Source organism: Phyllostomus hastatus, unplaced genomic scaffold, assembly GCF_019186645.2.
Source record: "Phyllostomus hastatus isolate PE091 unplaced genomic scaffold, TTU_PhHast_1.1 phas_contig_254, whole genome shotgun sequence".
Taxonomy (NCBI): Eukaryota; Metazoa; Chordata; class Mammalia; order Chiroptera; family Phyllostomidae; genus Phyllostomus; species Phyllostomus hastatus.
The window spans coordinates 13636317-13661266 of record NW_025333810.1 but is presented as its reverse complement, the minus strand read 5'-3'; the positions used below and the strand labels follow the sequence as shown (position 1 = coordinate 13661266).

Below are 24950 nucleotides of genomic sequence, written 5' to 3'. Positions count from 1 at the left end.
ATTTTACAGTATATACTGTTTTGTGCCTGGCTTTTTTCCCTTCAACATGTTTTAGCAGTTAATCCATATTGTCACATATATCAGGTAAGTCTTTTAAAAACCAAACTGTATTCTACATTGTATATATACCAGTTTCCTGTTGGACATTTGTATTGTTTCTAAGTTTGGTTATTATAAATAAAGCTGCTAAGAACATTTCAATACAAATCTTTTTGTGGGCATGTGATTTCATTTCTCTTGGGTATGTATGTAAGAATATACATTGCTGGGTCATACTAGGTGTATGTTTAACTTTGTCAGAAACTACCAGTTTTCTAAACTGACTTTGCCATTTTATACATCTGTCAATAAATTATGAGTATTCCAGTTCTTTCGCATCTTCGCCAATACTTGGTATCATAGACTCTTAATTTTGGCCATTTCAGTGTGGCCAAAATTTTAGTTTGGCCATTTCAAACTAAATTCATCTTACGGTGAATTTAGTTTGCATTTCCCTATGACTATTGATGTTGATCACCATTTCACATGTTTGTCATTCAAATATTGGTAAGTGGATAAGTTTTAAAATCTTGAGTATAGTGTGCCTTTCAAGGGTTATGCCTTTGGTGTTTTTTCTAAAAACTTATGAAATCCAAGGTCATCTGGATTCTCTCCTACATTTTACCCTAGAAGTTTTGTAGTTTTGTCTTTTATGTATAGCTCTATGATCCATTTTGAGTTAATTTTCATGAAAGAGGTGAGGTTAATTTTTCTATATATTAACATCCAATGACTATAGCACTATTTGTTGAAAAACTGTCTCCACTGAATTGTCTTTGTGTCTTTATTAACAATCAATCTACTATATATGTGTGGGTCTATTACTGGGCTCTCTGTAGGAACACCTTGCTTTATTGCTCAGCTTTATTGCACTTCACAAATACTTTTTTTTTTTCTTAACAAATTCAAGGTTTGTGGCAACCTAGCAATGAGGTCTGTTGGTGCCATTTTTCCAACAATTGTTCACTTTGTGTCTCTGTCACAAAGTAAGAGAATTGATAGTTCCTTCAGTATTTCAAGTTTTTCATTATTATTATACCTGTTATGGCAATCTGTGATCAGTGATTTTTGGTGTTACTATAATTAATTGTTTTAGGCTGCCATGAATTGTGCCCTATGATGGTGAACTTAATGTTGTATGTATTCTCACTGGCTGTCCCCCTATGTCTTTCCCTCTCCTTGGGCCTCCCTATTCCCTGAGATACAATAATACTGAAATTATGCTAATTAATAACCCTACAATGACATCGTCAGAATTCCAGTGAAAGGAAGAGGCTCCTGTCTCTCAGTTTAAATCAAAAGCTAGAAATGAGCCCTGGCTGGTATGGTTCAGTGGACTGAGTGCGGGCCTGAAACCAAAGGGTCCCTGGTTCAATTCCCAGTCAGGGCGCATGCCTGGGTTGTGGGCCAGATTCCCAGTAGGAGGCACATGAGAGGCAACCACACATTGATGCAACCCTCTCTTTCTCCCTCCCGTCTTGTCTCTCTAAAAATAGTTAAAAAAAAAAAAAGCTAGAAATTATTAAGCTTAGTGAGGATGGCATGTCAAAAGCTGAGACAGGCCGAAAGCTAGGTTTCTTGCACTAGTTAGCCAAGGTGTGAATGCAAAGGAAAAGTTGTTTAAGAAAATTAAAAGTGCTACTCCAGTGAATGATAAGAAAGTAAAATGCCTTTATTATTGATATGGAGAAAGTTTCAGTGGTATAGATATATCAAACTAGCCACAACATTAACTTAGGTCAGAGACTAATCCAGAGGAAGGCTCTAATACTCTCCAATTCTATGAAGGCTGAAAGAGGTGAGGACACTGCAGAAGCAACGTTTGGAGTTAGCAGAGGCTGTTTCATGAGGTGAAAGGAAAGATACTGTCTCCATAATTTAAAAGAATAAGGTGAAGCAGCACATGCTGCTGGACAAGCCACAGCAAGTTTATAGCAAGTTATCCAGGAGATCTAGTTAAGATAATTAAGGAAGTTGGTTACACTAAAGGACAGCATTTCAGTGTAAACAAAATAGCCTTATATTGGAAGAAGATGCCATCTAGGATTTTCATAGCTAGAAAGTCAATGCCTGACTTCAAATTGTTAAAGGATGGGCTGACTCTTTTGGGGATGGGGGTAATACAGCTGCTGACTTTAAGTTGAAGTTAGTGCTCATCTACCACTCAAAAAAACCTAGAGCCCTTAAGAATTATGCTAAGTCAGCTCTGCCTATGCTCTACAAAAGGAACAACAAAGCTGAGATGACAGCATATCTGTTTACAATGTGATTCACTGACTATTTTAAGTGCACTGTTGAGACCTACTGCACAGAAAAAAAGACTTTTTTCAAATTACTGCTCACTGACAATGCATGTGGTCACCCAAGAGCTCTGACGGAGATGTACAAGACTAATATTTCCCCACCTGCTAATTCAACATTCATTCTGAAACCCATGGTTCAAGAAGTAATTTTGACTTTCAAGTCATATTAGTTAAGAAATACATTTGATAAGGCTACAGATGCCATAGATAGTGACTCCTATGATGAATCTGGGCAAAATAAAAATTGAAAACCCTTTGGAAAGGATTCACCATTCTAGATACCAGTAAGAACTTTGTGATTCATGGGAAGAGGTCAAAATACCAATATTAATAGGAGTCTGGAAGATGTTGATTCCAGCTCTCGTGGATGACTTTGATGGTCTTGAGAGTTCAGTGGAGAAGGTAACTGCAACAGATCTAGAATTTAAAGTGGAGCCTGCAGATGTGACTGAACTGCTGTAATCTCATGATAAAATTTGTAATCTCATGATGAGTTGCTTCTTATGGATGTGCAAAGAAAAGCTGTCTCTTGAGATGGAATCTACTCCTGGTGAAAATGTTATGAAGATTATTGATATGACAACAAAGGATTTAGAATATTACACAAACTTAGTTAACAGAGGAGAAGCAGGGTTTAAGAGGACTGACTGCAAATCTGAAAGAAGTTCTACTGTATACAAAATACTATCAAACAGCATCACATGCCACAGAGCAATTGTCAGTAAAAAGATTACAATATAGTATAAACATAACTTTTATAGGCATCAGAAAACCAAAAAATCTGTGTGACTCACTTTACAGTCATACCCTAGAGGTACTACAGTTCAGTTCAAGACAACTTCAATAAAGTGAATATTACAAAAAAAAAAAAAAAAGAGGGGTAATCTTTGTACTGATGGAGGATCTTGCCTTTATTCTGTAAAAAAATGCAACACCTCTGAGGTACAAAAAAAGTGACGGGCAATACAATGATCTATGCCTGTATTGCAATATTTACTTTATTGTGATGGTCTAAAACCAAACCCGTGTATCACTAAGGTGTGCCTGTATCCTGTTCCATAATCTGTGTCTATTCTTAACCCAATACCACAATGTCTTAATTACTGTAGCTTTACAGTAAGTCCTGAAATCAGGTAGTGTGAGTCTTCCCAGTTTGTTTTTCTTCAGTGTTCAGTATTCTCAATCTGTTGCTTCTTTCTATTAACTTTAGAACCAATTTATTGATATCTGCAGAATGGCTTGCTGGAATTTTGATTAGGATTGTATTGAATCAGTGAAGTTGGGAGGAACTGACAACTAAACTATATCAAGTCTTCTAATCTGTGGATGTGGAATATCTGTCCATTTATTTAGATCTTTGATTTCTTTTGTCTTTTATGTAGTTTTCCTCAATAGATGCTATATATTTTGTTAGATTTATGCTTCAACGTTTCATTATTTTGGATGCTACTATAAATAGTAGTATTTTTTAAATTTCAAATTCTAATTGTTCACTGCTGGTATTTGGGAAAGCAACTGACTTTAGTATACTGATCATGTATCCTGTGACTCTGCTATACTTGCACATTAGTTCCAGAAAATGTTTTTGTAGATTCTTAGGGATTTCCTATACAATTGTTTCATCCGTGAATAAAGACATTTTTATTTCTACCCTTTCAATCTGTACATCTTTTATTTCCTTTTGTCTTATCACATCAGTTAAAACTTTCAGTACAATGTCAGTTAAATAGGAGTGGCAAGTGAAGACATAATATTAGGCAATATTGATGTTCACAATGATGACTTAACTATCAGATCCAAAGTAAAGACAAATTATTTTCACATTATTTATGCTCTACTATCCCCCATCAAGGTACAGTGAAGAGTCAGTTACGTATATTGCATTTTTCTGCTTCCAAACGATGCCAGTATAGGCAAAGTAAACCTTGTGGTATGACGTTTATTAAAATATATGTCAATAAAACACATTTATAAAAATAATTCTTAGTTTATTAATTTCTTGACTTTCAAAATTATAAAATGCTTTCAAAACTTACCATGAACTAAACTATTGGCAGGTGCTACAAGAGTATCCCACAAACATATGTTTCTGGAAAAAAAAAAGATTACCCCTGAGTACACAAAGTTAATAGAATAAAAAATATGTCTCATATAGTTACATAACATTTGAAACTTGCTCTCACAGAAAGTTCTTAAATTTATAAAAGCACCCAATACACGTAACCAATATATTTATGTATGATTAATTTTAAACAAAATTTAAAAACTACTGGCTCATAAAATTGAGTAACTTCAGATTAACATGTATAGTTACAATGATACTATATGAAGCCTGAATATGGAAGCAACTTTTTATACTCATTGATTTTCTAACAGACTGCCATACACAAATAACAGGATATACTTAATTTTTTGGAGTATGAAGAAAACTTATTTCTATTACGAATGGGAGCAGCTTTTACTCCTTTCTGTCAGTTGCAAAGGAGGCACCAATATATGTAAGAATTTCTATGGAAGATGGATTGAAAACTCCACATTCCTACACTCCCATATCTAGGGCAAAGTGACACCTTATAGATAAATATAAAAGCTCAGTAAACTGAGTTGGCCTTGGTCTCATAACTCAGCTATATGAGAGAAATCAAAAGGCGTGGTGTGGAGATGGAGGCAGGAGAAGACATTTTCTTGCATATTTAAGATTTTTGAGGGGATGGCAACAGGCTACTGCTTATTAGCTACTGTATACCTAATAAGTCTTTCTGGGTTTCTTTTTGTGAAACAGTGATTTTAACCAGTGTAGAGTGGTACACTGGTGTGCCACAAGAATTTTTTAAAAATGCAATACCTGACTATTTAGTCAGGGGCATTGACTTCTTTTCCCTTATCTTGTCAAATAAAAATATGAAACAGCAAACACTAAAATAGCCACAGTTGTGAATGCCTTGTTTTGAACCTTAAATATATATAGGTCATATAATAGAGGTGCCTTATTGTTCACACTGCATAATAAGGTTGTGTCTGGTTAATTATTGGTAAGAGAAATCCTTATATACAAGTATAGGTACATGATTTTTTAAACAAGTCACTTTGGAGCAAAAAGGGTAGGTATTTACTATTATTATTTTTTAAATCAATCAAAATTATACCTTTTTTTGTCAGGTGATCAAAAAATATATTTTTGGTGTGCCACAGAATTTTATTAATTAGATTATGTGTACCATGAGATGAAAAAGGTTGAAAATCACTGATCTACCTAATAGAGCCCTAGTGAGGATTAACTAAATAGCATGGCCAACAACTAATAGGTTTTTTTTTGTGTGTGCCTCGGGCTTTACTAACACATAGGGAATAATATGGAAAAAAATTAATTCTACCAACAATCAAATCTTATTTCCTACACTAAAGTCTTAACATTAGAATATTAAAAATATAAAAGAAATGGATTTTTTTCAAAACATTTTTGAATTTCGTTAAATTTATTGGAGTGACATTGCTTAAAATTATGTAAGTTTCAAGTATACAATTCTATAATACAACATCTGTATATGCATTGTATGTTCACACAAAGTAAAATCTCCTTTCATCACCATGTATTTGACTCCATTTACCATGTTCTACCTGCTTTTTATTTTTAATGGACCTGAATAGCCTTAAATTTATAACTAGAACACTAAAAATGCCCAAAGAAATAATTTTTATAATAAAAACATTTAAAGGCATGATTATGAACATTTTCTTGAGACATAAAGACATAAAGCAATTAAAAATAAAGATCAGCTATACATATACACACTTCAATTTCAATTATAGTCTCTTACCTATTGTCAGTTGAAAGACCAGCTGTAGCTATTAGGGAGGAGGAACTAATGAAGACAAAATCATTGGCTGTTTTGTTATGACACTGCCAGGTCTGTAATGGTTATAGACAACAAATGTTAATGCTATTAACAATTTTATAACCAGGTAGATGTATTAATCAAAAAATGATTGCATAATTTGTGGCTTACTTTGTGTCATTTTTCCTCCTGAACCTGAGAAAAGTTTCAGGGCTAATAGAGAGAACTCTCACACACCCTTTACCCAGATCCATCTATTTTTTAAACATTTTCCACATTTGCTTTAGCCTCTCCTTCATTAATACACTTACACACACACACACACACACACACAGCTTTTTCTGAACCATTTAAATAAGTTGCCTACATTGTGACCTTTATTTAGGAGGTCATTTGCTGTCGTTCAACCAAAAGTTCAAAGAGAAACAAAAGGAGGTTAAACTCTAAATATTTCCCTTGGAATATTTGTGAAAATTTTTGTCTTAGAAGATGGAAACTATAATTCTTAGATTCTCAGGCAAAATTATTTATTTTCAGAAATATTTAAACTTTTAAATACTTTTTCATATATGTGAATAAAAACATATTACTAATAGTCAACAAAATTTAAAAATTTATGCTTTTCAATATTTCATCAAATAAGAATTTAAAATATTATGACAGGGTTAGTCAATTATAAAGTCTTCCAAGTGATGTTTGTTCAGATGTTTCTCCTCAATAAAAAAATGAGTTTTTAAAGATGTCAAAATTATCAAATTTAGATTGCTCCTCTGAGTCACTTCCCCATTTCCCTCGATCATTATTGGAGGTGGACTAGATAATATGCCCTTAAAACAAACAAAATCTACTTTAATCTACTGAAATCAATAAAGTACATTTTAATCCAATTTATCTCCTTATAAATTAAAAAAGGGAACAGTCCCTTGGGGAACAGAAACTTGTATATTTCAATCTCTTTGCTTAATAAAGAATATGAGGAAAAATAAATATTCTTTCAAGGTACCCCATCAACCCTCCCTTGGTTGTTTTCACTTAGATTAATACTATATTCTGGCATTTAACTTTGGGTGAGTTACCTGGACCTTAACCCATATTCTTTATTTTTTCTTGATAGATATAGCTTAGTCCTATAAAGAGCTTCACTAAAGAATGTACTGTATATAAATTCAGTGCTCTATGAAGCTGTAGAATGTTCATTAACCCTGTGTAGTCCTGAATAGAGGTGTATCAATTTTTTTAAAGAGATAAGCAAGAAAATAATAGTACTAGCTATAGAATATGCTTTCTACTTTGTTCACCAGGGATAACTGCAAAAAGCAACCAAATGAACTGGTCTGTTGATCATTCCTTTTAGGTATAATACCCACTGCAGCTTAGTAATGCTGGAAAAGGGCCTGAGTGACCCACAGATGGTATGGGTCTCTGGAGATACCATGTTGGTTCTAAACAGGTTAATTTTACAGCTTACCCGAAATTTTTATACTTCACAGAATAATTTTCATGTAATACAAGGACAGGAGCTTATAGTAAACTGATTGAATATATAGGACTAGATGGATTAAATTTTTTGGCTTTAATATTTCTTGCCTCTGATATGTATTCTTAGTGTCTTTAAAATAAAATTTCATAAAATTTTAAAGTTAGGAATTCTTGGCTTACCAGGTATGGCTTAGGCATGCTTCCAGTAACTGGACAACATTTCCAGTTTGTCTGATACAAACTTAAATATCCATCAGCATCAACTATTCCAAACTTAGAGAAAAAAATATTTAAATGTTTAATACCAATATAAAAGCACATATTTACCCTTACCCTTTTGATCCCGTATTTTGATTCTTAAACATGATTAATAAATTGTCTGACTTTTAACTTCATCTATACATCCAGAAAAAATTTAGGTACTGCTTAAAAAAGTTGAAGGGTAGACATAAAGAAAACAAACATCAAATATCCATTTGATTATACTAATCAAGAGCACAGTCTGTATATTCTCTATAAGTACACAAAAAACAGGATCCTGGATTTATATTAAGCTATATGACAAAGTTTTAGCGTGTATAAGATAGAAAATTGTTCATTTTGAGAAAGAAATGAGAACCACTAGGATATGCATGAGAAAAACATGGAAACAATAGTAGAGAGTAAAATGAAACAAAGATTATCATAGTAAAAGAATTCCACTATGGGAACTTAGGCCAATTTGATAGGGAAAATGTCAAAAACTCCAGTAAGGGATTATATAATACAGATCTTAAATGATGAGTATAACTTAACAATTTTTTTCTTTAGATTATAAAAATAATACACATGAATATAAGGTATATACAAAAAAACAAACATCTAATTTAGATTCTTGCCCTCTCCCATTTCCAGATCTAACAATAACTAACAATTTGATAGGTTCCCTTAGATACTTGTTCTATGAATAAACATTCACATGTACAGAATTTTTTTAAAAATTAGAATTATAATAAATACAGTTCCACAATTACATTTTTGAGCTATAGCCATCTTTCCACATTGGTACATATAAATCTACCTCATTCATGTACTGTTTAGTATTATACTATATAGTTCTATTATAACTTTTTAATATTTCCCCTTTGTAGACAGTTTCCAATTTTCCCTACTATAAAAAGTACTCCTTTTAACATTCTTGTACATATACCTTTGAGTATTTATGTAGGACACACAACTAGAAATAGGAAAGTACTGTCAAAAGGCATCCTTTAAAACTGTTATGTGAAGATAAAATTAAATCCTAAGAGGCAATATTAATTTACACACGCACTTTTCTTACACATTAATCAACACTGCATATTACTAAAATTTAAACAATTTTTCAATTTACAGAAAAAAGGTTCATTTTAATTTGCATTCCTTCAATTATTAGTAAAAATTATTGACCATGCATAATTTAACAATTGGTTGTTCAGGTTCTTTGTGTACTTCTCTATTAAGCTGACTTTAAAAATTTCGTTGATAGGGTTAATATTAGAAATATTAACCAACTGTTTACTATATTTTTATAGATATTTTTCCAGGGTCTATCCTTTTTGCGATTTACCCTGTTTTTTGGAGTAGATCAAGGTAAATTTTTCAGAAAGGGTGTATGGTATGTGTTAAGTCTCTACATATGTACATTGACTCATAGTTCTCATTCATCCATTAGAATTCTGTAAATATTGTCTTACTGTCTATTTATAACCTGATTTTTACGGTGGGCCAATGCCATTAATTTCAGAAGGGGTGGGGGGGGTTAAGTAACTATTGTTAGTCCTACTCTGTCCTAAAAGCTCTCTTTATCTTTGAATTTAAAATAAAACAAAAATTAAATAATCAGGATATGTCTAGGCATGTATGTGTTGTTTCTCGATGCTTATAGTATTTGACAAGCCCTTCCTTTTCTAAAATTCTATTTTTACTTTGCTTTGGGAAAATCTTTATTTTATTATTCCTTTGAATATAATATGTCTCTTCCATCATTTTTTGTCTTCTTCTGAAATATCTTTTAATGTCGTTTATAAATTTTGCTGAATATAGTCTTTTACTTTTGGGTTATTTTTTATCATGGGGTAATTTCCTAATTTTTATTTCTCAATCAAAAACCTGATTTTCAACTATTTCCATTCTACTATTTAGCCCTTGAAATGATCCAATAACCCAATTTTAAACATCGTACTTTTTAAAAAATATATTTTATTGATTATGCTATTACACTTGTCCCATTTTCCCCCTTCACTCCCCTCCACCCTGTACACCCTCTCCCACCCATATCCCCCTTTTAGTCATGTCCATGTGTCATACTTATAAGTTCTTTAGCTCCTACATTTCCCATACTATTCTTACCCTCCCCCTATCTATTTTCAACCTACAATCTATGCTACTTATTCTCTGTTCCTTTCCCCGCTCTCTCCTCCTCCCATTCCCCTGTTGCTAACCCTCCATGTGATGTCCATTTCTGTGGTTCTGTTCCTGTTCTAGTTGTTTGCTTAGTTTCTTTTGGTTTTGCTTTAGGTGTGGTTGTTAATAATTGCCAGTTTGCTGTCCTTTTACTATACATGTTTTTTCTTTATCTTCTTTTCTTAGATAAGTCCCTTCAACATTTCATAAAATAAGGGCTTGGTGATGATGAATTCCTTTAACTTGACCTTATCTGAAAAGCACTTTATCTGTCCTTCCATTCTAAGTGAAAGCTTTGCTGGATAGAGTAATCTGGGATATAGGTCCTTGTCTTTCATGACTTGGAATATTTCTTTCCAACTCCTTCTTGCCTGTAAGGTCTCTTTTGAGAAATCAGCTGACAGTCTGATGGGAACTCCTTTGTAGGTTACTGTCCCCTTATCTCTTGCTGCTTCTAGGATTCTCCCCTTCATTTTTACCTTGGCTAATGTAATTATGATGTGCCTTGGTGTGTTTCTTCTTGGGTCCAACTTCTTTGGGGCTCTCTGAGCTTCCTGGATTTCCTGGAAGTCTATTTCATTTGCCAGAATGGGGAAGTTCTCCTTTATTATTTGTTCAAATACGTGTTCAATCTGTTTCTTTTCCTCTTCCCCTTCTGGTACCCCTATAATTTGGATGTTGGAATGCTTAAAGATGTCCTAGAGGTTCCTAAGCTTCTCCTCATTTTTTTGAATTCTTATTTCTTCATTCTTTCTTGTTTGGTTATTTTTTTCTTCCTTCTGGTCCACTCTATTGTTTTGAGTCCCAGTTTCCTTCCCATCACTATTGGTTCTCCGTGCATCATCCTTCATTTCTTTTATGGTTACCTGCATTTTTTCATCTAATTTGCACCCAAAATCAACCAATTCTGTGAGCTTCCTGATCACCAGTGTTTTGAACTGTGCATCTGACAGATTGGCTATCTGTTGGTCACTCAAAAGGATGAGTCCTGGGGCATTGATCTGTTTTTCTGTTTGAGACATGTCTCTCTCTCTCTCTCTCTTTTTTTTTTGTTCTGGTTGCTCCAGTTATGGTGAGGGGCAGAGTCTTAGGCGTTCACCAGGGCTGGGCACCCCAGTGACTAGATTGTGACATTGTATGTGGGGGCAGTGGCGGGAGGGAACAATGGCGGTAGCTCCGTTCTACTGGGACCTCAGTCCCTTCTCTGGGATCCTGGATTGCGCACTCTGCCCCGGTCCACACTCGCCGCCTCACTGGGTCCGCCAGCTGCTGCTTGCGCACTCAGAGTCCACCTGCTGTGTTCTTGCGCACCCAGGATGCCTTATGCGCTCCTGGTTGCCTTATGTGCCCAGTTCTCCCTGTTCTCCGTGCACCTCGACCCGCGACCGGCTGCTCCTCTCTGCCCCTCCTACCAGTCTGGATGAACGGGTCTACTTCAACTTCTTGGTTGTCTGACTTCCATTCAGATAAATTCTCTATCAGTTCTAGGTGTTATTCTGCCTCTAAATTGTAGTTGTTCTAATCTTGGTTGTGTGTGGAGGTATGGTGCGTTCACCTAGGCCTCCATCTTGCCGGAAGTTGAGATCGTACGTTTTTAATTTCCAAGAATTCTTCTCTTCTACTGACTTTGTTTTATAGCTGATTGTTCTTGTTTTAGAATGTAATATGTTCCTGGATCTAAGAAATTGTTCTTCACAGTCATTTGTTTTGTTTAATGCCCCTTTTTAAGCTTAGTTTTTTTTCAATGCTCAATGACTTTAGCAGCCCATTTTTTATTCAAAACTGACAAATTGATCACCATTACTGTGCTACAGTATGGATCATCTGTTCCATTTACTCTCCTGGGCTTCCATATTAAAAAGATAACACGCTTATTAGGTGCTGTAGTATTTTGCCCATCATGCTAAGGTGAATTAGCAGTAAGTTGACTGCCTGTCAAAAATACTTGGGCAGGTAATAAAGAGTAACTGATTGTGCCTTAAAATATCCTATGTGGAAGGTTATAATGAGTGTTAACTCTGTAAGATAATTTAAATTGAAGAAGGTCTTAAATGCTATGCTAAAGAACTTTGGCTTCTAGATAAATATAATGAGGATCCTTGAAAAGTTCTTGAAAACAATAATATGATCTCATATATAGTACATTTATGTAACTATATTATTGGTTATATAACTTTGTTAGCAATATGAAGGATGCATTAGAGAAATAAGAGTTGAGGTATAGAATTAGTTTGGAACAATATGATATTCGCAACCAAAGTGGAAAAGCATGAGCACATAATGAATATTGATGGGTTATACAACTAAACACACTGTAGAATTCTAAAGGCTTCTAGGTTAAATCCCCTTAATATCCCATTAAAGAGCAAAGAATGTTGCTAAATGGTATGAAGAAATTATACGATCTCAAAATTTTGTTTCATAATTACATAAAAATATTATCATTGAGTTTTGTGAAATGGCAACAAAGCCATGTGGTAAATGTGGTAGACAAAAAGGTTGCAGCTCACCCTGATACAAGTAGCACATGAGTAGGGTTGCAGATTTGAAGGTTGAGGGAAAAGGAAAGGCAAGATGTATTATTACCTAGGGTCTGGGTGAGTGTTCTTGATGAACCATGGCCCTGAAGACAATTAACAGGCTGATTTATCCTTTAACAGTTTTTTAAAGTGCTAGTGAGCTTCTGGTCAAGACAGTGGTATAGGTAAATGTGGTACTTGCATCATTCCACGATCACATCAAAATTACAACTAAAGCCCTGGCTGGGCAGCTTATTTGGTTAGAGTATTGTCCCCATTCACCAAGGTTGCAGGTTTGATCCCCATTCAGGGCACATACAAAATCTTAAAAGCAGTAAGAGAAAAGCAGTTAATTACCTACAAGGGAGTTCTGGTAAGACTGTCAGATGATTTCTCGATAGAATCTTTGCAGGCCAGAAGGGATTAGCAAGAAATATTCAAAGTGATAAAAAGTAAGGACCTACAATCAAGATTATTCTATTCAGCAAAGGTATCATTTAGAATGGAAAAATTCTTTTTAAATGGAAGCTCTTTATCTAAAGAGCTTCCCAGACAAGAAAAAGCAAAAAGAGTTCACCACCAAATCTGTATTACATTAAATGTTAAGGGTCTTCTTTAAGAGAAGAAGAAAAAAGACAAAAAATGTGAATAAAATGGCAATAAATAAATACCTATTCACAACTGAACCTAAAAAAATAAACAAACAAGCAGAACAGAAACAGACTCATAGATACAGAGAATGTTTTGATGGTTGCCAGATGGGTGAGGTGTTCTAAGGATGAGTGAAAAAGGTGAAGGGACTAAGAAGTACAAACTGGTTGTTACAGAATAGTCATAGGATGTAGAGTATAGCACATTGGTCAAATACCAGGTCAAATATTGTTGTAGTCTACAACAATATTCTGGTATCTGTGTGTCAGATGGGTGTGAAATTTATCAGGGTGACCACTTAGTAAGTATATAATGTCTAATCACTGGAGTGCACACCTGAAACTAATATAATATTGCATGTCAACTGTAATTGAAAAATAAAAAATGATTAAAAAAATAAAGTGCTAGTGTAATATGAGGAACAGAGAGAGGCAGTTTGAGGAAAGTAGGATTGTGGGAAGTGAAAACATTAAGATGTTGTAGCACAGGGTTGGCAAACTTTTTCTTTGAAAACCATATAGTAAATATTTGAGGCTTGCCTATTATAAAGACTTTGTTCTCTTGAACTGTGGTATTATAGTGGAAAAGTGTAATCATGGAAAGCAAATAATGAAAGGAGTAGCTGTGTTCCAAAAAATACTTTATTTACAAAACAGTGGCCTGGTTCCAGAGCAGTGTTTCTCAAAACTTTAAGGTATGCTTAAAATGCAGGTAGTGATTCAGCAGGTCTGAAATAAGAGTCAATAATCTGCATTTGTAAGAAGTTCTGAGCTGTTCCTTGCTACCTGGTATTTGACCATACTTTGAGTAGGTTCCAGTGGCAAAACAAAGTGTTTAATCAAAAATGTGTAATATAACATGCTCCTATCATCATTGGGTCCTTAAGTATCATTTAAGTGAATTCTAATAGACAGCTATACAATGTTTTTCCAGGGAGATTCTAATGAATTTAAGTGGTCTTGGAGAATTAATAAAAATTCATATAGATTAATGCTTTACCATGAGCTCACTGAGTTGTTGTCTTCAGAAACCCAAACCAGTTTTATATATAAACCTCCAACATAATCAAACCATTTTCCCATCTGTATTTTTATACATTACCTTATTTCCCTGGTAGTTAAATCTCATTCTTGTAACTCTTGAATTGCCGCCAGATCGAAAGCAGGTTATCTGTTGAGAGTGGCCCCATTCAAACATTCTGACACTTCCATCTTGAGCTCCTGTCAGATCTACATTGTAGAAGGGAAAAAATTACAAAAGAATCTTTGAAAATTTATTTTTTTAATCCAATGTGAAAATCTTTATGAAAGAAACAACTAAGAAATGAATCATAGTCAATGTACATGAATTTATCTTTGTATGAAATTTCGCTTGAATAGTCTTAATCTTAAAAACATAGTTATATGGTATACTTTTATGCGATTGAGAACATATATTCACACAATTAAATCAGACCTCTATAAATTTTATTTTCTTTTGAAATTATCACAGTAAAGTTTTAATAGCCTTTAATAAGTAGCTCTTAACCATTTAAATTCTTGGGATTACTAAAGAGCTAATTCTTATCAGTTCTACTATTAAAAATTTAAATTTATACATTTTTTTCTGGAACAAAAATACTGTAGAAGGCCTTGAATTTCATGATTTAATACATTTCTAAGAGTTACTCTGATTGACTTGACATCTCAAATAGGTTATTTGTTTCATTGAAAAATATGAACAAGCTAAATAACTACTAATTCTTCACCATTTACTAATTGTATGATACTAGAAAACTTATTTTAATCTCCCTGAGCCTATTTCTTTCCTGTAGAAAGAGAATAATGACACTTTTGGACTTAATTTATGTTAAGTATAATTATCAGTATTTATAAGGTATACAGGTCATGAGAAATTTTGTTGATGTATATAAAGATCTAGTACATTACTAGTCATATATGAGTCAAGTTTCCTTATTCCCTATCAACTGTTTAAAAGAAATGGGCTTCAATTGGTTTTGAAATGTTTTAACACTAGTAGGTATAATTCTTGAGACAAGGATGTTAGCTCTAAGGTAGTCTAGCTGTGCTTATTCAAAAAATTAAACTGGGTTAGTTGTGTTTAAAAACCACTCAAATTTTTCTAATATTATTCCTGTTTTAATTATTTGAGAAAAGTCCCCAATTATTAGTATCTCACATATAAAATGAAATACTTTATTAAAGCCTTTGAAACTAAGATTTTAAAGAACAAGATAAAGGCTCCCATAATCAGGCTGTCTGAGCAAATATCCCTTATTAGCAACTGAAGAGTATTATATCAAAGTGGTAAGACATGAGTTAGCTATAAAGAGAAAAACCTTAATAAGTTAATACTTTTAAAAAGGAAGTCCTTTTAAGATTCCCATTTCTATATTAATCCAACCCATTTGCCTAACTTTTAAAATTTTCCACAGATTAGAAGTCAAAAAGTAGTAGTTTCTAGTGACTAGGATGTTTTAAAAATCTACTCCAAAGGAATAAACTATTATGACGTATCTGAAAATTCTGAGTAAAAATTTTTAAAAAATCCTCTCTTATAGTATTTCCACATGAAAAGTATTTATTGTTGAACTAAATCACTATATGTGGACTTGTTCAGGGCATGAAAAGATAGACTGAAATAAAATCCAGTGATTAATTGGCTTTTAATTTTTCAAGTCTCTTAATCTGTCAGTTATAGTACTTCTCTGAAGAAAGTACTTATGCCACCATGGAAATGATCCGATGTTACCTAATGACTAAAAATATGTCCATAAATTGCCTTCAAAACTAGTAATCTCTTTATTCAAATTTATGAGATTGAGGTAGAGAATATTTCCTATAAACTAGTCACCTGTCAGAACATGCTATGGGGATGAGAAACCAAGTCACTTCCATACCTAAGGACACTTCCAAACCCTAGTGCATAGAGGAGGGATAGATTTACATGCAATGATAAATGTTTCTTGCTGTGGGAGTAACATTATTTAAGCTTTGTATATAAAACACATTTGACTCCTTGCTCTCTGTGCTTCGTGACTGATTCTTAGTTTTCACTTCACATTAGACTATGGATAGAAAACGTATTTCTAGTGTTGAATACATTCAAAGTAGTACATTCAAATGTACTCAAAGTGTACATTCAAATACATTCAAAGTAGTAAAAACAGACTAATTTTTTATATTGTATTTCTCTAGTATAAATAATAGAAATTACTCTCTTCATTTTAAATATATGATTCTCTTGAACTCTTTTATTGAACACTGGTGTACAATTCTGATAATAGATGCTTATGATTGAAAATAATGATTGAATTGAAAAGAATATTGGTTTTGTTAATTACATTATATCAGAATATCTCTCAAAAAAGGTAGTAAAATTGTTATAGGTTATTAAATTGAAGGGTCATGAATACTTCTTAATGAACATGCTCTACTTTTGTTACTGAGTGGTAGGACAACTTAAAAATTATTATAAACAACTTAGAATGCTCACACCCCAATAGGAATATTGATTCCAACCCACCAGTTAATTTTTAAATTCTGTTATTTTTTCTCTGCCTCAGTACTTCCAATAAACTCCCCATTAAATTCTTTGTTAAAGGAAGAAAAACTTTTGAGATTCCTAGAAACATTAACTCAAAATAAATATACCCTGCCTTAGAAGAACTTAACCATCTCCTATAGTTACTATTAGTGTGTCAGCTAAAAAACAGACATAATTTTAATAAAATACAAAAACTTCTTATGATGAAGTAATAAATGACCAAGATATGGATCTGATTTTTGTAATAAAAGATGGCAGTGATCTATTGAAGAAAATTATCAACTACAACTTAACATTTTGTAAAGAGTCAAGAAATGTTCAAAAGTAAAATGTGCTGACTTAAAAATATGTAGTCAAAATGCTAAAAAGTTACTATATTATATTAGGCTTCTCTATTAATTTAGGAAAATTTCTTTTTTTTTTAATCCATATTTGAAATGAAGATCTTATTTGCTAGCAAACACTCTCTACAAAAAAGTAAAATAAATGTTGACTATCTTTTGATTTAAACTAAAAGCATCATTTAAATTACTTAAAATAATGGCAAATAATTATCAACTTACAATAAGGAAGAGTGGGATGAGAAGTCATTCTTCTGACATTATTAATCGCTTTCTTAATCATCTGTTAACAAGGAAAATCACTCTTTTAGTTACAACAGTAGTATTAAATTTTTTTTGCTTGTGACAGGAAATTCAAATAACATTTATTTATTTATATGTGATTCCATAATTTCAAGTGGTAAAAACACTAAACATGGTAAGAGAAATTAACTTTAATAGCTCAGCTCTCACACACAAATGTACATACATTTTCTGCATCACTGACTAGTCTCTAGGAACAAATTCACCTTGAGTATTTAGTCTTACCTCCTTTCTTGCCAATTCTTTTCTGATCCCATTAAACTTATTGGAATAATCCTGAACAGTATAAGGTAATAAAGACAGGCAGAAGCATGTGAAAACAAAAAAAGAGGTAAACAGAAAATTGTATAAATTTTTAATTGATAATTTGGAATTGTTTATTTACCCATTTGTAAATCATGTTTCGAACGATTTACAAAGCCTGCCATGTAAAAGAGAAATCTGTATGTGAAAATAAAGAGATCATTTTAATTTATACAGAATCATAACTATAGCTGTATTTTACCCTGTTTATAGCATTAGTCTCATGTACAGTTGTTGCTATTTTTGTTTTTCATTTTAAATTGTTCAATTAGACTGTAGTGAGGAAAGTGGGGATTTGTTTGGGAGACAAGAGATTATCCAGCAGATCTGCTGAGGTATAGAAACACTAAAAGATATAGAGATATAGATAATATGCCAATAAAGCAGAAGTTAGTTATAACAAGTGTTCTTTTTTTGTTAGTATTCATTATTCAATAAAACAATGGAATTAAGAAAATATTTTATCGATTCTCCACAAAAAGTGAAAACCTGCTGTTTTGTTTAGTAAATTTCATGTTTAAATCTTATCTTCCTCTTAGAGAAAAGCCTGAAGATTCCTGTTTTCTTTTACCTTTTTCCTAAATGATATTTTCTGACTAGATTATCAAAGGAAAATGATAAGAAAAAAACTACAGAAACACAACTTTAAAAAAGTTTATGAAAGAAGATGTAAAACATAAGGGAAAAAAGTCATTAATTATTTGAGAAGATCCATATTAAAAAGTCTGTATTATATTGGTGTCTTTTTGAATAGGGAGTGAGGAAATACAAATACTTATGTTTACAAATCACAATGACCTCAACGAAAACTATGTCCCTCTTTAAATAGGAAAAAAATTCAGTCCCAAGAGGAATGACAATGGTTATTTCTGTATTATAATTCTTTGGAGTATAAAATATTTTCTGAGCACCTACTATATGCTAAATGCCATTTTAATTAGAGATCATCAGTGTATAAGGCAGGCATAAAGTAACCTCTCAAAGAGCTTACATTCCAGAGGGTATTATAAAAGGTATCCAAAAACAGATAATTTCAAAACTGATAAAGGCTACAAAGATGATAAAATTACAGGGTGACTGTAAATAGAGTAGGGAGGGGCAGATGCCTTCACTAGGTAAGCAGGGGAAATCTATGGGAATTTGAATTAAGATCTGAAAGGTAAACCAGAAAAAGAGCATTTTAAGCAGAATGCAAGGCACGGTTCTGACATGGCAATGAGCTTGGTGTGTTCCAGTGACAGAAAAAAGGCCACTGTAAGTAGAGAAAAGAGAATCAGGTGTGCGATGAAGGGAGTTGAGGCTGCCAGAGGCCTCTAGGCCACGTTTAGGACTTGTTTTTTTTCTCAAGCAATACTGAAAAATCTGAAAGTGTTAAGCAGGGGAGTGACAGCCTGAATGATGCTTTGGAAAGCAGCAACTTTGGTTGTTGTGTACAGGACAGAGAAAGCAAGTGTAGAAGCAGAAAGATCAGCATAGCTGTTACAGGAAGAACCATATTGCAGTCTCTGAAACTTGAGTTGGAAAAAAGTCTATTATTTCTTTTCATATATTTTGTATATTATTTCTAAGTTTCCCTGTAAAAGATAATATCAACAGGTTTTATAAATGAATTTTAATGTACCTGTCAATTGAAAAAAATAACTATTAATGACTAGGTCACTCATTTGAATAATTGCTAGATGACTTTTCAAATTCAATTGCCCTGGCCAGTATGGCTCAGTTGGTTGGAGCATCATCATATAGACCAAAAGGTTGTGGGTTCAATTCCTGATCAAGACATATACCCAGGTTGCAGGTTCAATTCCCAGTCAGGGCATATACAAGAAGCGAGCTGATTGATGTTTCGCTCTTGCATTGATGTTTCTCTCATCCTCTTTCAAAGCAATGAAAAATGTCCTTGGGTGAGGATAAAAAAATTCTTTTAATTTTAAAACATTACTATCTGAAATCAATCAGCTAAAAGGAATGGAGGGCTCCAATACAAGCTCTATCTCAAATTTGAGATAGTCATCTGAATTAAATCACTTGACCTTTGTGGATCTCAAGCTCATCTAAGGATTAAACAGGAGTAGTTATACCAGCTATAACAGACATCTCAAAGAATAAGGTGGTATGAGCAATAAAGGGATGGCATCCAGAATAAAAATATTATCAGATATTATTAAAGAGTAATGTTAAATATCAGATATTATTAAAATAATATCAGATATTATTAATTAGATATGATTAAGCCTATATTTAAATAACTACCCTTACTAATTAATGAAAAAATTTTTTCTTTTTGGCCAAAGGAACTGAAAAACAAAAACAAAAACTACCACCTAGAAAGCCACTGAGAGAATTAAGGTGCTGGGTTTCACCAATTCTATTTATCAATTCCACTACCCTAAGTATCAATAAAGGAATCTTGTGGAGATTTAACCTGGATGACATCTTTGGTAATCAGGGCTCAAGAAGATCTTTTACTACTACAGAAAAGTTCTGTTTCAGCTCATCTGCATCTTATACTTTGCTTAAATTTAACACAATTATATTTTTTTCATTTGTTAAAGAGTAATATATTTGCCTCAGCATTAAAAAAGTTATACTTAATATGGATGCATATTAATATAACATACTTGTTAGTAGATATTTATTAAAAATATTATCTAGATTAAGGGTTCGCAAACTTTTTTGTAAAGGACCAGATAATAAATGTTTTGGGCTTTATAGGCATGCAGTCTCTGTCTCAGATACTTAATTCTGCTATTGCAGCATGAGAGCATTCATAGGCAAAATATGAGCTAGTGACTATGGCTATATTCCAATAAAACTTTATTTATAGATACTAAAATTTGAATTTCATATCATTGTCATGTGTCATGAAATAACATTTTTCTTTTGATTTTTTTTCAACAACTTGAAAAATGTAAACACTATTCTTAGTATGTTATCTATACAAAAACAAGTGGTGGGTAGAATTTAACCCACAGAGCATACCTTGCTGATTTGGACCCGTAAATTCCAAATAATTATTACTTAAAATACAGCTCTTTGCCTTTTAAATATTTATTTAACATATTTGCCCTGGCCAGTGTGACTCAGTGGATTGAGTGCCGGCCTGTGAATAAAAGGGTCACCGGTTTGATCCCCACTCAGGGCACATGCCTGGGTTGTGTGCTAGGTCTCCAGTAGGGGGCATGCGAGAGGCAGCCACACATTTATGTTTCTCTCTCCTTCTCCCTCTCTTCCCCTCTCTCTAAAAATAAATAAAATCTTCAGAAAAAAAGAATCTTAAAAAATATTTTTATCTTTTAAAAATGAAAACATATTCCTCATAATCAAAATTTACAATTCATAGCATGTATGACTTATGAAAAAGTTAAGAATTTCTAGATCACATTGATTAAAACATCCTTTATTAGGCTAGAGGGAAAAAAATGGATATTTATATACAAATATTTTTAGCTTTACATACCACAGATGCTCCTCTGCCAGTCTGTGTACTACCGAGCCATGGCATGTTGATTGGAGTACCAGGACTGCTATGTGTATATGGGGTGGTACCTTGCACAGTGGTTAAATCATCAGGAGCATGTATAACCAAGAAATCTTCTGACCTACAAAGGAATGCCAATCAGAATGAAAGAAAACCATTTTTTTTCCTTCTATATAACGGAAAGCTCTAACATATGACTGAGTTTTCCTTCAAAATCAATTGTTTTTTGGTCTGGCTGATGGCTCAGTTGGTTGGAGCATTGTCCTGTGGACTGAAAGGTCATGGGTTCCATTCCTGGTCAGGGCACATACTCAGGCACAGGTTTGATCCCTGAGTGGGGATGTTAGAGATGATGGCCAATCCATGTTTCTCTCTCGCACTGACATTTCTCTTTCTCTCCCCCCGATCCTCTCTCTAAAAGCAATGAAAAAATAATGTCCTCAGGTGAGGATTAAAAAATAAATAAATAAAATAAAATTGTTTTCAGCTCTTATCTCCAAACTCATAGACAACAACTTCATAGGCAAATAATTTCAGATTCCTTCACTTATTCTTTCAAGCCTCAATTACCTCCTTTAGAGCTCCTAACATCCCCTTCTTTACTCTTTTTAGCATGTCAGCTTCCACTTATAATCTAGAAATATTCCTTTAAAAAATCATTTTAAAGTTAGAAGTCCTATGGAATCATCATTCAAATTGTTACTGAATAAAAACAAAGTATAAGGATACCCTTTGGTTTCCATTTCTATATCATCATCTACCCAAGTATAGATCTGTGTAGCCAGAATTCCAGAAACATCCAGTTCTTGGACATCATGGCTTGAAGCAATTGCTATGCAGTTTCTATTTGCCTGAAAAAGAAATCATATGGTAATTTTTCAATAATATAGCACAAGATGTATATGAGCTACTTTTGAAAAAGAAAACTACAAAACAGCCTCAAGAGACAGTAACAGAATACACAGCATCCTTACAAATGAATTATTTAAAAAATTAAATTCTGAGTGTAACAATCATCAGCTTGAGCTTGGAGATATGTTTTTGTTCTAAGAATTCAAGAACATCTAACAAAAAGCTAGCTATAAGTGGTAATAGATGTTCTACTTTATTTCTTCTAGCACTGCCTCTCTAGTATTACTAGAATGGTACAATCTCTTCAAGGTTTTACATAGTTTAGAACTGAGGAGAGAGATGATGAAGATAGGAATCCTGGAAGGTAGAGAAAGATGAGGGAGACAAGGAACACCAAAGTAAAGAAAGTGTGGTGAATTATTCAAATAAGATACCATAATATCACTTTCACCTAAAGCCTTTCGATCTTAGGTAAGAAAAGCAGAATCTGGGAAAAAATCATAAAGTGTAGGGATAGGGAAAGGACGGATGGTAGAAGTATGCCAAAAAAGATCATAAACGAAAAGTTGGTCCGATTAAATATGTGAGTCAAAAATGTACATCTCTAAGCCAGAAACTGGAAAGATACTGACCACAAAGAGAAAAGAGGATTATGTAATTATGTAAAATGCTAATACAAACTGATTAGAAAAAAACCTGAGACCCGAGATGTAAATGAAAAAAGGATGTAACTAGACTGCTGGGAGATAAATCTTCCTGAGTCTCTTCTATATATCTTGACAGTGAGTCACTGACTGCTCTTTATTCCACAGCATTATCTCTAGGACTCTGATATAGCTATAGTCTCTCTCTCCAAAACACAGGGCAGGTATGCTTACTATCATTGGAAAAGATTTGGGTTCCCTAAACTCAGTGTTTCTCTCCTACAATGCAAACCACTTTCTGTGCAGGTATCATCTGACCCTCGCCCTGTCACTTTGGAATTATAGCTTAGGAACCAGAGCAAAAATAGATACATGGCTATTGCTTTTGCTACTAGAATTAAACTATCCTTTGTTTCTGGTCCAGGAGTCTTGTACCTTTTAACAGCATCCATTAAACTGTGAAAGCTTATAACTTGCTAGCTTATATGCAGGGGAATATCTTAGATCCTTCACAGTTTTTGACACATAATTCACAACTAAACAAATGGGGAAAGTTCAATCTCTTTGGCATTTTTAAATAATGCAATGTAAAGCAAAAGGTATTATTTATCAGCTACAAATGTAACAAACTGGAGGAATAAAAATTAAACAGGCATTATTACACACTAAATGGCAGACTCTATATATGTAGATGATTATTCATTACTAGTTGCTCACATACATCCCACAACAAACAAAATTCTAGTTTGTTTTATAGCACAGAACATTTAAAATCATATTTCCTTCAGGAGAAGGAAGGCACTTATTGGGTTCAGACAATAATTTTGTATTTGTATTTGACATGTATATACCATATTACAACATGAGAACTGCCCAGTTACAGCCTGCTTCCAAACGTGCCTGTCTTGACAAGAACTAGTCATTGTTCAGGGGAAGACATCTATGAGGGAAATGAGACAAATGATTCCTAAAAAGAGGGAATTTCAGGGGAAGGGGGTAAAGATTTGAAGGAACTAGTATAAAGGACACATGGACAATAACAAGGGAGGGGTGGAGATGGAAGAGAGGTGGGGAGGAATAGGGAGGTGGGCTGGGATGGGGGTAAAGGGCAGAAAACTACTTGAACAACAATTAAAATAAAGTTAAATTAAAAAAAGATATGATAGAATGACAAAGGAACTATCTAGGAGAAATCAAAGAAAAGAGGTACATAGCACAGAAAGATAGAGAACCTACAGGGGAAAAGATTGTTGAATGGATGCCTTAGAATATACATCTAACTAATATTTAAAACTTGTTTTTAGATTACAAATACATGAGAAAGAATATAAGAGGTTGGTCTGGAAAACGTCCAGCCATTGTTAACATAACAAGAATGGTCTGCAAGACATTGATGTCACCTGGCAGCCAAGGAGAGTGGACTGGAAATGCACATGCATGAACAATGACAACTTCACTGTACTAGTCAGTGGGGGTTGTAGAAGCTGGTGAGTGAGTATGTGTACTGTGTGGCTGTCACCCTCAAAATGATGGAATTAGAGCAACAAATCTGCATCAAAGTTTGCATTAAATTTGAACATTCCTCTGCAGAACCTAGAGGTTGAAATTTGTCTTAATCATTTTTAAAAGGCTTTCAGGGACAATGCAATGAGTGCAGCAAAAATAAAAGGGTGACACAAACACTTCAAAGATGGTCAAGAGTCTGTTGAAAGTGACCCATGTCTGGAAAGCCTACAACAAGCAGAACCCCTGAGAATGTTTAACGTGTACGGGTTGCAATCCACAAAGATCTGGGACTGACGGTGTGAGAACTAGAAGCTGATCTGGGGATTCCAAAAACTGCTGTGTCAAAGATTTTGACACAGGATCTTGGCATGAAATATATTGCAGCAAAACTCGTTCCGCGACTTCTACCAGAGCAAAAGGAGCATCGTGCTGCAGTTGCTAATGACTTGATTCAAACCACTACCAATGGACCAGATTTCTTCAATAAGGTCATAACTTTGAGGGGGACTGAGGCATCATTGTCCCATGTACGGTGTCTTATATCTTGTATCTTCTTAAATAAATGCCTCTATTTTTTCTTATTGCATGGCTGGATACTTTCTGGACACACCTCATATATATCCTTTAAGTTAATGAAAATAAAACGAAGCAAGAACTTCTAGAAATCACTACAAACTCTACAGTAAAGCAAACAGGTAAGTTGAGGAGGAAAATGATTAAGAAATT

General features: G+C 33.6%; 1 protein-coding gene across 8 annotated transcripts in view; it reads right to left on the bottom strand.

The window, feature by feature from the left end:
- Positions 1-24950, bottom strand: part of DMXL1 (Dmx like 1) — a 150041-nt gene that overhangs the window by 10294 nt on the left and 114797 nt on the right. For all 8 annotated transcript variants that reach the window (XM_045838041.1, XM_045838043.1, XM_045838045.1 and 5 more), the window contains 7 exons: positions 21952-22073; positions 21202-21343; positions 17361-17421; positions 14353-14480; positions 7838-7930; positions 6161-6252; positions 4379-4431 (listed from right to left, as the gene is read on the bottom strand). In XM_045838041.1, coding sequence (XP_045693997.1) covers positions 4379-4431; positions 6161-6252; positions 7838-7930; positions 14353-14480; positions 17361-17421; positions 21202-21343; positions 21952-22073 — 691 coding nt within the window. The remainder of the gene's footprint in view (positions 1-4378; positions 4432-6160; positions 6253-7837; positions 7931-14352; positions 14481-17360; positions 17422-21201; positions 21344-21951; positions 22074-24950) is intronic.